Source organism: Salvelinus alpinus, chromosome 30, assembly GCF_045679555.1.
Source record: "Salvelinus alpinus chromosome 30, SLU_Salpinus.1, whole genome shotgun sequence".
NCBI lineage: Eukaryota > Metazoa > Chordata > Actinopteri > Salmoniformes > Salmonidae > Salvelinus > Salvelinus alpinus.
In genome coordinates this window covers 24877096-24890588 of record NC_092115.1, presented here as the reverse complement: position 1 = coordinate 24890588, position 13493 = coordinate 24877096, and the positions used below count along the sequence as shown (strand labels likewise).

General features: G+C 50.0%; 1 protein-coding gene across 1 annotated transcript in view; it reads right to left on the bottom strand.

Moving 5' to 3' along the window:
* Window positions 1-13493, bottom strand: part of LOC139559775 (protein patched homolog 1-like) — a 33088-nt gene that overhangs the window by 2908 nt on the left and 16687 nt on the right. Inside the window, exons 6-18 of the mRNA XM_071376126.1 lie at window positions 12996-13191; window positions 12695-12816; window positions 11017-11164; window positions 10083-10214; window positions 9699-9947; window positions 9306-9431; window positions 7206-8094; window positions 6094-6236; window positions 5748-5928; window positions 5284-5564; window positions 3929-4066; window positions 3613-3755; window positions 26-404 (exon numbers count right to left, since the gene is read on the bottom strand). Coding sequence (XP_071232227.1) covers window positions 26-404; window positions 3613-3755; window positions 3929-4066; window positions 5284-5564; window positions 5748-5928; window positions 6094-6236; window positions 7206-8094; window positions 9306-9431; window positions 9699-9947; window positions 10083-10214; window positions 11017-11164; window positions 12695-12816; window positions 12996-13191 — 3127 coding nt within the window. The remainder of the gene's footprint in view (window positions 1-25; window positions 405-3612; window positions 3756-3928; window positions 4067-5283; window positions 5565-5747; window positions 5929-6093; window positions 6237-7205; window positions 8095-9305; window positions 9432-9698; window positions 9948-10082; window positions 10215-11016; window positions 11165-12694; window positions 12817-12995; window positions 13192-13493) is intronic.

Sequence of the window (13493 nt, the reverse complement as noted above, 5' to 3'; positions counted from 1 at the left end):
CAACTATACAGTGGTGCTATCGTACCGTGAGTTTGGGGAAGCTGGGGTTCTTGCTGTCCTCCAGTAGTATATGAGAGGTAGGAGGGGTGATGTAAGGACTGCAGTCACAGTACTTATACTCCTCCCCAATTCCTGATGTGATAGTCGTTTCAGAGTAATACTCAGAGTCCGACGACTCTGAGAAGGCCTGTTGTCGTGGGCCCTGTGGACCGTGTCCTCCGTAGTAGCTGTGGTGGGTCATGGGAGGGGGGAGGGGCTCCGGCGATGGGGTGGGCAGGCGGCTGCCGTTGTCGGCCGGGGTGACCTCCGGGGGTGGGCCCATGAGGGAGAGCAGCACGGGCAGCAGCACCAGTCCATTCAGGATCCCCAGCACGGTCAGAATAGCCAGCACCGCGAAGAAGTACCTGGAACACAACCAACACAGAAAGAACATTTAGTCACCAAGGCTCCTTCTCAGCGCCACCAGCACTCAGGCACATTAGTAAACAGGTGACATGAGGACACACAAGGGAGAACATTGCAGAACTGGGGGTAGATAGAATCAGACCACGTCCCTCAAGCCCTATGTTTGCCTCTACTTTCCTCATTATTTTTCATTCCCTTTCCCCCCCTTCCCCTCGATTTCCTCTCTCCCTCTGTCCGTCCCTCTTTACTACTGGCAACTTGACAAGTTGGAAGAAAATTCCTGGGCTCCATCTTCTCCCTCTGGGAGCCCTCATCTATCTACAGCACTGCCACTTCCTGAAAATATGTGTTTACATTAGCCAGCAGATCCTACACGTCAGAAACACTAGGGCCCTCCCCTGTCTGACTGCAGGCTGGGGAGAAGAAACGTGCCCCTCCTGGCCTCCGAGCTGCTGCTGCCGCTGCTGCTAATGTCATTTTCCCTTTAACAACTTAATATCCAAAGTCATTGAGCTCCAATTTCAGTGTGGCGAGGGCAAGGCACCTCTATGTTTATACTGGGCTGGCCAGTGGAGCCTGCCTGCTCTTCCTGCCTGCCGAGCCGCCTGCCTACGTCAGCCAAATCACATTACACCTCACAGACACTACATGAGAGAGATAGACAAGGCCTGCTGTTTGGATGTGTCCCAGAGCTACTATTCTTCCTATCCTGTTTTGTATTCAACGTCACTGCTGATTAGTGTGTGGAATGGGCCACACATGATAGTAGAGATACAGGTAGTGTACATACAGTCAGTGTGCCTTTGTAATAAGAACAGAGAGGAAACCATATACTCAGTCTGGTATCTGAAGAGAACCAGAGTGGATGGGAAGCTGCTCTGGAAAAAAATGGTGTTTGTGTATTAAGGGCAGGGGGTAAATCAGATTCTCAACATGCTCCAACTAAAACAGCCTTTGATGCTCCCAATGCTGTTGAGAGCCTCGTCTTTGTCTCTCTTGGAATTGTATGGAGCTGTTGTGGTTCCTAGCTCTGCCCTAAATGGTTGCGTGGTGAATGGTACTCTATAATGGGCTACAGAGCTGTGAGGTTGCCTGGGTTTCTGTGAGCCTCTCTGTGCTCTGAGGGAGGGCTGAGGTTGCCACAAGAAAGAGCGCATGAGAAAATTAGAGAGCACTCCACTTAAACACTAACAAAAAACAGAGAGCTCAGCTCTTTTAACTGCGGTCCAGACTTAAAGAGGTAAGAAAAAGAGAGTGGATTATGAAAAACAAGGACAAGGATAATAGCATTCTGGAACTTTCGTTCATCCCCGCCCCGACTCTACCACACCGGCTTCGTTCGTGTCACACCTCAGAAGGGAAGGTCATTCTTAAAGTTTGGTATAGCACTTGACTTTATTTGACCTTGTGCTCCTATTGCACTCTCCCATTTACTCTTCTACTATCCCTATGTCTGTATCTTTAACAAGGCAAATGGAGGCCTCTCTGTTTTACTCTGAGAATCTATCCCTCAACTTAACTTGTTATGACCAAATACTTCACCAAACATTTCAGTTCAGTCTTCTCAACCATGACCGACTTCAAAAAGACACACACGTGACTGGTCACTTCTTATGCCCCTGAAAGTAGTTTCAAATGAAAACACACATACCCTAAGGAAGAGTAGAAAACCAGATGAAACAGAAACCACCATCTCTGTTCACCTCTAGTTACCGTCCAACTCAACTCGTTAGATACTCGTTAGATACAACCACTCACTATAATAACTATCCTGCATCTGGGAAAAGGCAAGAAAAAAAGTCACTTGTTTATTTTACTAAGTCAACATTCCGAAAGTGGAGCTTGATTTATTTAAGGGGTAAAAGAAAGAGAGAGTACCTAAACTATCCACGGGCCTGGTTGGGTTAGACCTCCAGAGAAGACCTAGTGTTAGGAATTCTGTTGTTTATATAAACTGTAATCTTTTCCATTCGGAGTCAGGGGTTGGAAAGGGTGTCTCCTTTGGAGAGGGGCCGCTGAGCTCACTGGGCTGTTTATCCACGGTACCACCGCCAGGAGATGTTTACAGCAATGTATTTATGCTACTCCCCAGCTAGAGGGACGGCTCGGCTCTCCTCTGCTACATCTAAACAGGACCTCCTAGTGTGAATGCCCTCCTCGTGCTGCCTGCTAGCCCACCACCACCACAACACTTAGTTCTCCAACCAAACATCCAAGCTCCACCACTATCCTAGAACCAGCCACCCTCCTCCCAACTCTCTATTCCTCACTCCTCTTTCTTCCCCACCCTGTTGTTCTTGTCCTTCTCTCGTCTCTTTTTCCTTCTCTCCATTTTTGGTGGGAAAACAATCCTTCCCAGTACCACCATGTTGCTTGACTCAAACACTTAGAGAAAGCTTGGAGCGTTTCTGCCAAAAAGCCACCCTGAGCGTATTTATATTTTCAATGTGCTGCCCTGCTTTCTCAGTTAGCGATTTCTATGTCATGGGCCTGTTTGAGGCTGTTGTCAAGGCTGTGGTTTAGTTTCAGCTGAGGCCAGATTCAGCTGAAAACATTGCTATTCGCTTTTTTCCACTGATGCATTTTGGCAGAGAAAAAATGACCATCCAACAGAAGCCAGAGGTCTTGGTTGGGAGTGAGGGTTGTGGTGGTGACTTCTGGTAGGGGTACAACTGACCAGTTCAAACCCGTTTTCTATTGTGGTGCCCTATTTGGGCACAAAATCTTTCAACCAGATGATTGGCATGTTCACAGATTCTGTATGGAAATAGTATGTGTGTGTGTTTACATGCGTGTGTGTGTGCTCGTATGTGTGGTGTATGCATGTGTGCGAGTCACCACCACCCAGTGGGTAGTCAAACATTTACATGTTTACAAGCAGCTGTTCCACACCCGTGATGTTTTCTCCATTTGTTGTGCTATTAGGGTGGGGCCATTAGGGCGCTGGGGGAGGCAGGCAGGCAGCAGCACAAAGGACTGACAGACAGGACCAGGTGGGGGTCCGCATTCCCACCTGCATGCACCCCTGACCCCCCACCCACACTCCCTCACCCAGGGGGAAACAGACAATTGTCTCCATGCATCAGCCCCCTCGGCCTACCCCTCAGCAACATAAACACAACAGCACCACTTCCTCCGTAAGGCAACATATGGACTGGGGGGAATGGGGGAATCTGCCCTGGCAGAAGTGAAGTCTCTCACACTCACCTCAGGATGAAGTCAAACTCGGAGCCAGCCAGCATGAGGACCCCTAACAGAGTAGAGATGGCCCCGTCAATCACAGGGGCAAACATGTGCTCCAGGGCCACCGCAGAACGCCTGTTCTTATTGCCTATGGCCGTCAGAAAGGCCTGGGGACAGGAGAGCGGACAGAGACAGGGTTAGGGTCAGGCTGTCCAGTAGAACAGACTCATGGGGAAAAAGTAGTAACTAGTGGCTACATCATCATTCCATCCCTGACAACACTTCTTATCTTCATTGACTTTGTTTTGTACCCTGCCCAATAGTCAGGAAGGTTTTTTACCAGTGCGATATGGACAGTGAACTCGACGCCGATGCCCACAGAGGCGATGAGGATGACCACTGGGATGGCACTGAGCTTGATGCCGATCAGGCCCATGATACCAAACAGCTCCACCGTCATCATGGCCAGGATGAAGACCTGAGGAGAGGAGCAAGGTTGGTTAGACACTGTCTCAAACTCTGGAGTCACAATGAAACACAACCATTGAAGTGTAGGTAAACGTGTTAGAGATGAAGAGAGACAACGTTATGTCTTGCACCCACAACTCTCAGTGCCTATTTCCATAATACTATTAGATAAGAGTTAGGTCTTCACCCCACATCATTTTTGACCCTACATTCGGAAGGTTTTCACTGTCATCACGACATTGAATTACACTTAGGCCCTAGTCTCACTCTCCCTCCCTGGCTGCTCCCTCTTTCAAGGTTGCTGAGATGAGTGACAGTGTCAGACAAAATACAATATGGACTCTCACCGTTCCCCTTCTACTGCTTGTCATTCCTCCTGACACAATTTCACCACTAATTTACTTCTCTAGAAAAACATTATTTTTAATAAGATAGAGAGAGAGAGACTTTGAAAATCCTTAGCCTCGTGAACCTATGATATTTGCAGGGGTCCCAATTTGGTCAGGGTTAAATTGGAAATGATAAAACCCTGTTTTATTGCACGGCCACATATAGGCAGTGAAACTATAGAAGCTCCAGCTTAAAGAGAGACAATGTGACTGTGCACATGTTGGTCTGAAAGGACGCCCCCCCCTCTGTGTTTGGGAAGATTGTGCCGTCTGTCTTTCAGTAGGACTGACTACTTAAATAGTGAAATGAAATACATTTAAATTCCAACTGAAAGCTGTGCCACACTGACTGAACCACGCCACTACAGCCCCAACGGTCGGTCACGAGAGTCACCCTTCAGTGCGGTCTGACCAGGCGGGCGGCCCAGGGACCCTCCCCTCACGACCAGGCTGTGTGAAATGTTTCCCAGCCGCTGAGCTGACAGGCCATCTCCCCCCAGGCCTGATGGATGGGTTTAGCAGGCCAAGGTCGCGACTGGGCAGATCCGTCCTGTCCCCAATTTTTGACAAAGGGAGCTGGAGGTAAAGTCTTCAGCAGAGGCTTTGCATTTCCTTTTCTAAGACCGGCCGGGCCAGATTAGAATGACAAAGGCCTGGGGGGTGTGAGTAGCACCCCCCAGGCCAACCCGCCATGGGCCCTCCCCAGAGATGGGGCCTCCGCTCCCTCTGTGGCAGGGTTATTGAGCTGTGCTGAGGGAGGGAGGCCTGGAAGAAGGAGGAGGAGGAGAAAGAAGAGGAGGAGAAAGAGGAGAAGGGATGCTGAGCTGAGGGGACCTACAATGATGCCAGCAGTCCAGGGGTTGAGCAGGAGGATGGCACAGACCAGGAAGGTGCAGGCTAGCACCACGCTGACCGCCAGGAGGAACCAGTGTCGCAGGCCGATGTACTGCTCCCAGAACAGGAAGGGGTAACCGTTGGGGTAGTTGAGAACACCTTTACGGGTGAACTCCTCGCAGATGGTGCGCACGCTCTCGATGCTCTCGATGAAGTCGGACGCCTGCCTCAGGCCGTTCAGATAGAAAGGGAACTGAGCAAACTCCAGGGGCTCCGCGGCAGGGACTGTGACAGATGGAGGAGAGGTTAGACACTCAGGTTCTCACATATTTTACAATGTGTTGTTAGTATCAACAATACCTTTACATTGAAGGAAAGATACACATGTCCTAGACCATTATGAACTTGGATCATGGTAGCAACTTGATTAAAAATGATTAATATGATTTTAAAGAGACGCCTACTTACTGCGCAGATTCTCTCCGGTGGTGTCATACTTGTCGTGGATCCACTCGCGAGGCTGAGGGTAGAAGTTACCCTGAGAGGCAGCATAGCCCAGAGGGTCATTGCTCACCCACACAGTCAGGTAGATATAGAAGACCTCTGGGTGAATCAGACCCTCCTCATTCATCAGACGACGAGAAGTCAGCTGGAGTAGACAGACAGAGAGAGACTGGGTTTAGCATTCGCAGTAGCAGGACTATACCTTCTAACATATTGAGGGGTGATTCAACCTAACCAGGAAATCCCATTGAGGTCAGAGCTGGGAAACGGAGTTCTATTGACATCAGTAGGGGCATGGCACTGTACACACCTGGTTGTAGTTGAAGGGGTCCTTCTTGGAGCCTGTCTGGATGAGCAGCTTGTAGGCCAGAACACCATCCTCAGTGCCGTTACGGTAGTTATCCCAGGTGATTCTGCCTGCCTCCCAGTCTGCATCGAAGGCAGCCTGCAGTCCTAAAGGAGAGAGAAAAAGAACACAGGACAGCACAGGGTTAGCCATCTCTGTCGGATCTACTTTTACCACTACATTCTCATGGTTATTATATCATATAGCTATTGACGGGGCCACAACATACGCCGATATGTTTTGAGTACTATGCTAGGAGTTATATTTTAGAGTAGTGAAAACATGATGGTAGACTGGCACGTTTAGAATGAGTCATCAAATTAAAATAAGACGTTTTACAGAGTGTTCTGAATATCAACCTCCTACAATCACACACACACATCCAAAAACAGCAGCTCTGTTCCTCATGTGTATGGGCTGAATAAACTAACCAGCAAAGCCTTTCGTGTTTTCTAAATGACAAAGTCTGGCGCTGCAGCTAAAAACTAGTTCCACACAACCTTTCTCTAATTACAGGGAGATTCGGACTAGAAAGGAATAGCATAGAGGGAGGAGTGGAGAGAGAGAGTCTTTTATGCCACTCCAGTTCTCCATCGATTGAAGAGTTCAGTTCCTCATGTTTTGGAACGGCAAACCTGGTTACCCACGGCCGACCCTCGATAGCTTAATATTAGCGTAATAGCTTAATATCCGGTACCGTAATACTTCCTCATGACTAGTCTAGGACCTCCAACAACATTAAGCCGGATGGAAGAGGCCAAAAGGTAACCTTTGGCCTTCCTACGATATCATCTGCCCTCCAGCCCTGCTGGATGGGGGTGAACTTTCACCGCCACAGGCTTTAACTCACCTCCCATCCACCTCCCATCCTCCACCTTTGTCCTTAGACTAAAGATAAACATCAAACCCCAGCCTGTCACTCCAAAGGACGTGACATCCCCAAACTCTCTACCTCAAGGGCAAGAACCCACCGCAGACGGAGTTCCATTTCAAACACACACTGACTAACACTAGAATCACTATGGGGCTTCTGGAATGAAATAAAACAAGGTCTCCTTTAATTAAACTGTATTTACCTCTGAGCCAGTCTTGGAAATAGTGCAGCCACATCCGGGGCAGCTGCTGGTCGCTGTCCTTCACCACGTACTTGACCGAGATGAAGGAGTTGTGCAGCTGGATGAGGAGACGCTGGGAGCGTGCGTAGTCAAAGCCGTCCATGGTCACCAGGTACATGTTGTAGAAAGAGAAGTACTTGAACTGGGCGTTGATGAAGTCGTACTCCTTGGTGTCGCGGGGCACAATGTCGGTCAGGTAGAGTCCGTCATGGACCATGGTGGTTCCGTACAGGCTGAGCCCCAGGAGGGCCACGAAGAGGACCACGACCACCACCTTGCTCTCTGGCTTTAGGAGAAGAGGAGCGTACTTGTCCCGGGCGAAGCTTGACAGGTTCCAGCGGAAGAAGGGGAGTGGAACACACTCCCTGGCCTCCTTGGACTCATCCATCTGGGCCAGGAGGTCCCGGGTGGAGCTGGATGGGCTGAAGAGCTGGGAGCCGTAGGAGTCGGTGGGGGAGGGGGGAACAGGGGAGGAGGCCACCACCACAGAGGGAGGGCTGGTGGAGATCTGGGAGGTGGGGGGCAGGATGGTGACTATGTGCTGGCCTGCCGCGTCACACTGGGTGAAGGCCTGGACGGTGGTGGTGATCTGGGTGCTGGTAATGATGGTGGAGCCTGTGTAGGTTGTTGTAGTCTGGGTGCCAGGCGCATGACTGTGGGTGGTGGTGGTGTTGTCGTTGGCATCGGAGAACTCCTGGGGTTGGATCTGGATGACCCGGGAGGAGCAGGGGCTGTAGAAACAACACAGGAGGTCCAGACGCTTGTCCTCCCGACGGTGCAGGTCCAAACTCAGAATGGCCGGGAAGATGAGGAGCACCATGGCGAAGTTGAACACCACAATAATGGCCGCCTAGGGAAAGAGAGAGAGAGAGAGAGAGAGAGAGAGAGAGAGAGAGAGAGAGAGAGAGAGAGAGAGAGAGAGAGAGAGAGAGAGAGAGAGAGAGAGAGAGAGAGAGAGAGAGAGAGAGAGAGAGAGAGAGAGAGAGAGAGAGAGAGAGAGAGAGAGAGAGAGAGAGAGAGAGAGAGAGAGAGAGAGATACTGTTTAGGAGAGGGGCCAACCCTGTTCATGACTTTGCTCCAATGCTGCCACCCGACTCCACAGCTGCCTTCTTGAGCTCCACAAAAAAGGGCTCTACATTCAAGCTCTCTTGCTGTTTTAGTGCCTCGGATTCAGTCCCAGAAAGTAAAAGAAAACAAACAAAGTTAAAAAAACGCTCCCTAAATCACCAGCGAAAATAGTCAACAAGCCAGGGAACTGAAGGAGAGGAAAGGGGACTCCCAAGGCCGCTGCTGCTTTTAAGAGCATTGGGCTAGAAACCGAAAGGTCGCTGATTCGAATCCCAGAGCCGGCAAGTTGGAAAAATGTGCCATTCTGCCCATGAGCAAGGCAGTTGGACATCGATTAAGACAGCCCCCCACACCTCTCTGATTCAGAAGGGTTGGGTTAAATGCGGGAAGACACGTTTTGGTTGAATGCATTCAGTTGTGCAACTGATTAGGTATCCCCCTTTCCCTCTGCGTGTCTGTGCAGAACCCCTCCTACCTCCCTACTCTATCACCCTGGGGCTGACATTATAGTTGGTATGGTTTCACTGCACCACAGACCACCCAGGGGGAGGCGGGTAGATCACAGAGCTAGAGGCTGACGGCCCAGTGATATACTGATCCACTCCCTACTCTGATTATTTCCACCCTCCCCACCTGAGAGAGAGAGCGAGAGAGAGAGAACAGGAGAAAGAGAGAGAGAGCGAGAGAACAGGAGAAAGAGAGAGAAAGCGAGAGAACAGGAGAAAGAGAGAGAGGGAGAAAGGGAGAAAGAAAGAGAGAGAGAGAAAGGGAGAAAGGGAGAAAGAGAGAGAGAGTGAGATAAAGGGTGCAGTGAGCAATAAAAAGAGGAAGAGAAAAGAACAAAGACAGCCCCCCTTAATAAATGTCACTTCTAAAAAAGCCTGTAGCCCAATTTTTTTATGTGTGTCTCCTTCAGCGGGGTGCTTGGCACTCCTGGTTCCATGGCAGAGCTAGGCAGTGTAAACAGTGGGGCATACAGCACAGTCTAGTACCTGCAGAGAGAAGGCACGCAGTGCTGGGATGGGGACCAGGGCTGCCATGAAGAAGGCGATCATGTTGTTGATGGAGGTGAGCGCTACACTGGTGCCAGTCCTCCTCAGGCAGTCCCCTGTCCTCTCCTGCAGGGGTAAACCAAAACACAGCCAACGGTTAGTGCCAGGCCAGAGTACAAGAATATAAGTAGAATATGCAGTGAAGAATATAAGTATTTGTTGTCATTCTAACTAATATAACTAAGTATGTGTCACAAATGGCACCCTATTCCCTATATAGTACACTAATGTTGACCAGAGCCATGATTTTGGGACAGAGACTAAGTATGAGGTTACAGTGGATCTACAGGTGATTGAACTAGGGGGCTTGGGGAGTGGAGGTAGCTAGCTTACCTTAAAGGGGATGTTGATGCCAGTCTCAGTGAAGGAGTGGGCCAGAAGGAACATGTCATCCACACCGATCCCCAGAGCCAGGAAGGGGAGAACCTGTGTGGTGGCAGCGTTAAAGGACAGGCCCAACAGAGAGCACAGCCCCAGGCCAGCTGCCACAGACAGAGCCACCAGGAGCACGCCAGCCAGCCCCACGGCCCCCTGGGACTTGGCACAGTCCCAACGGAGCATGGTCACACAGGCATAGGCCAGCTAGAATAGGACGGGAGAGAAGAGAGAGGGTGAGGATTTGAACTTTGAACTCAGCACAGGCGATTAGGCATCCGAACTGAACCACTGATATCAATGATGAACCTACAGTAGAGAGAGTCGGTTAATACTTCTTACCATGAGCAGGTAGCCTCCAGCCACCCGGATGACACTGATATCAGAGAAGGACTTCATGATGTCGTTGAGGGTGGTGGTGGAGAATGCGTGGATCTCTGAAGTGGAATTCTGGGGGATACTGCCATGAGCCACCTGGGGGGAAGAAAAATCAAATAACTTTATTTTAAATGAGGTGAGAGTGAATTATATAATTAATTAATTTATATTATAAGCCAGTAGTAGTGATCTAGTTTGATCAGGGCATACCCATAACTTCCTATTTTGGGCCAACAACACACAAACAAGATATAGGTGAGCCCCTATGAAGCTTGATAAATAAGGACTACAGATGCCAGAGAGCAAGGGTCAAGGGAATCAAATGAGATCACGTGGTCTCTCAAGCTTCTCCATCAGCACCATGAATGGCCGACAACCTTAGGGGAACCCAACACCCTGCACTTTGTTTTTACAGTGACCCTCTCCTCATCTCCCGTTCACTCTCTCCCTCTTCTCCTCTCTTGCGAGCGGGCATTGGTGGAAGCATGACCCTCCCACTCCTTCAGTCAGCATGCTGGATGTCAGCTATCACAAAAACAGCTTGTTCCTATAACTGGTAGTCTGTCAGTGGCCTCCTTGGAGGACTCTGTTTACTAGGCAGTTGAGGATTGGTGGAATTCAGGTAGAGGTTGCAGTCCCTGGGCCAAAGCCAGTCCTCTACGCATGTGGTAGGTAAACAGCATGACTCAAATTTAAAGGTGTAGGGAAAAACAAGCCAACCGGCATATTACTCAAACGGGTCAAGACAGGTTGGTGAAAGGTGCAGGCAGCAGAGGCGGGGCGCTAGGGTCCAGAAACATAGGCTTCATACCAAATGGCATCCTATTCCCTATATAGTTTGATACTTTTGACCAGGTGTAGTGCACTAATGAGTGTAACACTTTTGACCCATACATACCTCTACAAACTTCCTTTGCCAGGACTCCAGGATGGCGGTGGCCTTGTCCTCGTTCCAGTTGATGTCATGGATCTCATAGTCGTCCTTAAAGTGCTCGTAGAGCTGCTTGGGGCTCATCAGGAGAAACATGGTCTGGAGGGCCTCCGCACTGCAGGAGGCAGAGAGAGAGAGACTCCGTCAAACGCCTGCAGCCAAGTGAGCTCAGGCCACACCGAGGAGTCATGTTCCCCACATTCAAAACCCCCCAAATAGTACAGAAAAACGTTATGAGTCCTCTTGTCTCGGCTGTCATAGATATTACATACTCTGATCTGTGGCATATAAACCAAAAGGTGGTTGTATACAGCGTACGTGGAGAAACGGGTGGAGAATTCAGCTGTTGGCTAGTGTTTCTGAATGCAGATACAGGCTCTATTGCCTGAACGGGTGAAAGCAGGTGTCTTGATGCCTTTTTCCACAGCGAGCACAGATGGCCCTGAAGGCAACTTGGCACCGATGTGAGAGTTGTGGTGTTAAAAATGTGAATGAGATTATCGTAAATCATATCATAGAAAAAACTCTGTGGCTTTAAATGACTGTATCCCTCCCTCCAGATTTGCCAGGGTCGTGATCTGGGCAGAGGCCCAACACTGTCAATCCATTCATATTTGTGCTGTGGTTTTAAATTCAATTGAAATAAAATAAATCCTTCATAATACATAACAGAGCCCAGGAAACGTGTCTTACATACATATGGCAGTATATCAAGATGTTTTACATATCCTTAGCATTAGAAATGTGTGGTAGTATACTCTTGTATTTGGAATTATCTTTGGCGTCCCCTTTTTCATTCTCTGACTTAAAGGAGATGCTGCCATTTTTTCCCACTCCTCTCCACAACAAATCTGTCTTTAGTTTATGTGGCTGTCGATCATGTTTGATTGATCTGTCCTACGCAGGGGTCAGAGGAGGAAACTGATCCTGCTTCATGCGAGGCATTCCTCAGATGTGTGAGGTTCTTAGGAGTCAGAGGGATTCCTCGGATGTGTTAGGTTCTTAGGAGTCAGAGGCATTCCTCGGATGTGTGAGGTTCTTAGGAGTCAGAGGGATTCCTCAGATGTGTGAGGTTCTTAGGAGTCAGAGGGATTCCTCAGATGTGTGAGGTTCTTAGGAGTCAGAGGGATTCCTCAGATGTGTGAGGTTCTTAGGAGTCAGAGGGATTCCTCAGATGTGTGAGGTTCTTAGGAGTCCGAGGCATTCCTCGGCTGTGTGTGTGAGGTTCTTAGGGAGTCAGAGGCATTCCTCGGATGTTTGAGGTTCTTAGGAGTCAGAGGGATTCCTCGGATGTATGAGGTTCTTAGGAGTCCGAGGCATTCCTCGGCTGTGTGAGGTTCTTAGGAGTCCGAGGCATTCCTCGGCTGTGTGTGTGAGGTTCTTAGGGAGTCAGAGGCATTCCTCGGATGTTTGAGGTTCTTAGGAGTCAGAGGGATTCCTCGGATGTATGAGGTTCTTAGGAGTCCGAGGCATTCCTCGGCTGTGTGAGGTTCTTAGGAGTCCGAGGCATTCCACGGCTGTATGAGGTTTTTAGGAGTCAGAGGGATTCCTCACTGCTAGCTAGGCCCTCCCTGCACTGGCTCCACTTCATTCACTCGCCCTCAATCCTCCTCTGGCCCTGGTGTACACCCCCTCCCCCTCTTACCTCTGCAAAGCATTCTGGGTGTCCTTGACCCGGCCGCCCAGGATAAGCTCCTCCTGCCAGTGCATGAACTTTTTGGAGAAGCCGTGGCAACCGCCTTGGAGCCGCCCGGCAATGTCAGGACTCTGTGGAGGGAGACAGACAGACAGGCAGGGCCAACAGTTAGCTTATTTAACAACCAGGCACATTGTGCTCACTAAAATACCCTCTTCTTTAAAAGAGAGGGAGAGTGGTGGTGGAAGGAGATAGAGACGCAGAGATGGAGAGGTGGAAGGGAGATAGGGGTACTGTGGCGCAAGCTTACCTCTCTCAGGTCCTTGTTGGGGGCGCTGAGGGGGCACTCGGGGTCGTTGGGGTCCAGGCAGGGGCGGTTCATGTAAGCGTGACCCACCTGGGCCTTGTCCAGCATTTCCCTGAAGCCCTCCAGACTGGTGAACTGGCTGAGCTCCTCCATCAGCTTCAGAGGGTCCAGGTTCATCCACTGGATGTCAGGCATCCCCCTGTAGAGGAACAGAGAAACATACAGGCTCAGAAGGAGTCGCAGGGCACAGTAGAGAGATGCCATGGACATAGCAATCTGCGTCACTGCATGTCTTTATATACAGTCCTATCCAGTGCAGTTCAGCTGTGCTCTTTCTGCAGAACCTTCTGCATCTTCCTTTTCCTTTCCTCCTCCAGCTGCACCCCATGCCACCGTTCCTACACCTCCAGACTTCCCTGCCTTCCTGTATGCCATTGGCTGGTTCTGGTCTTGCCCTGCCTCTGCCGGACTCTCCCTGGTGGCGAGGAGCTGCAGATGCTG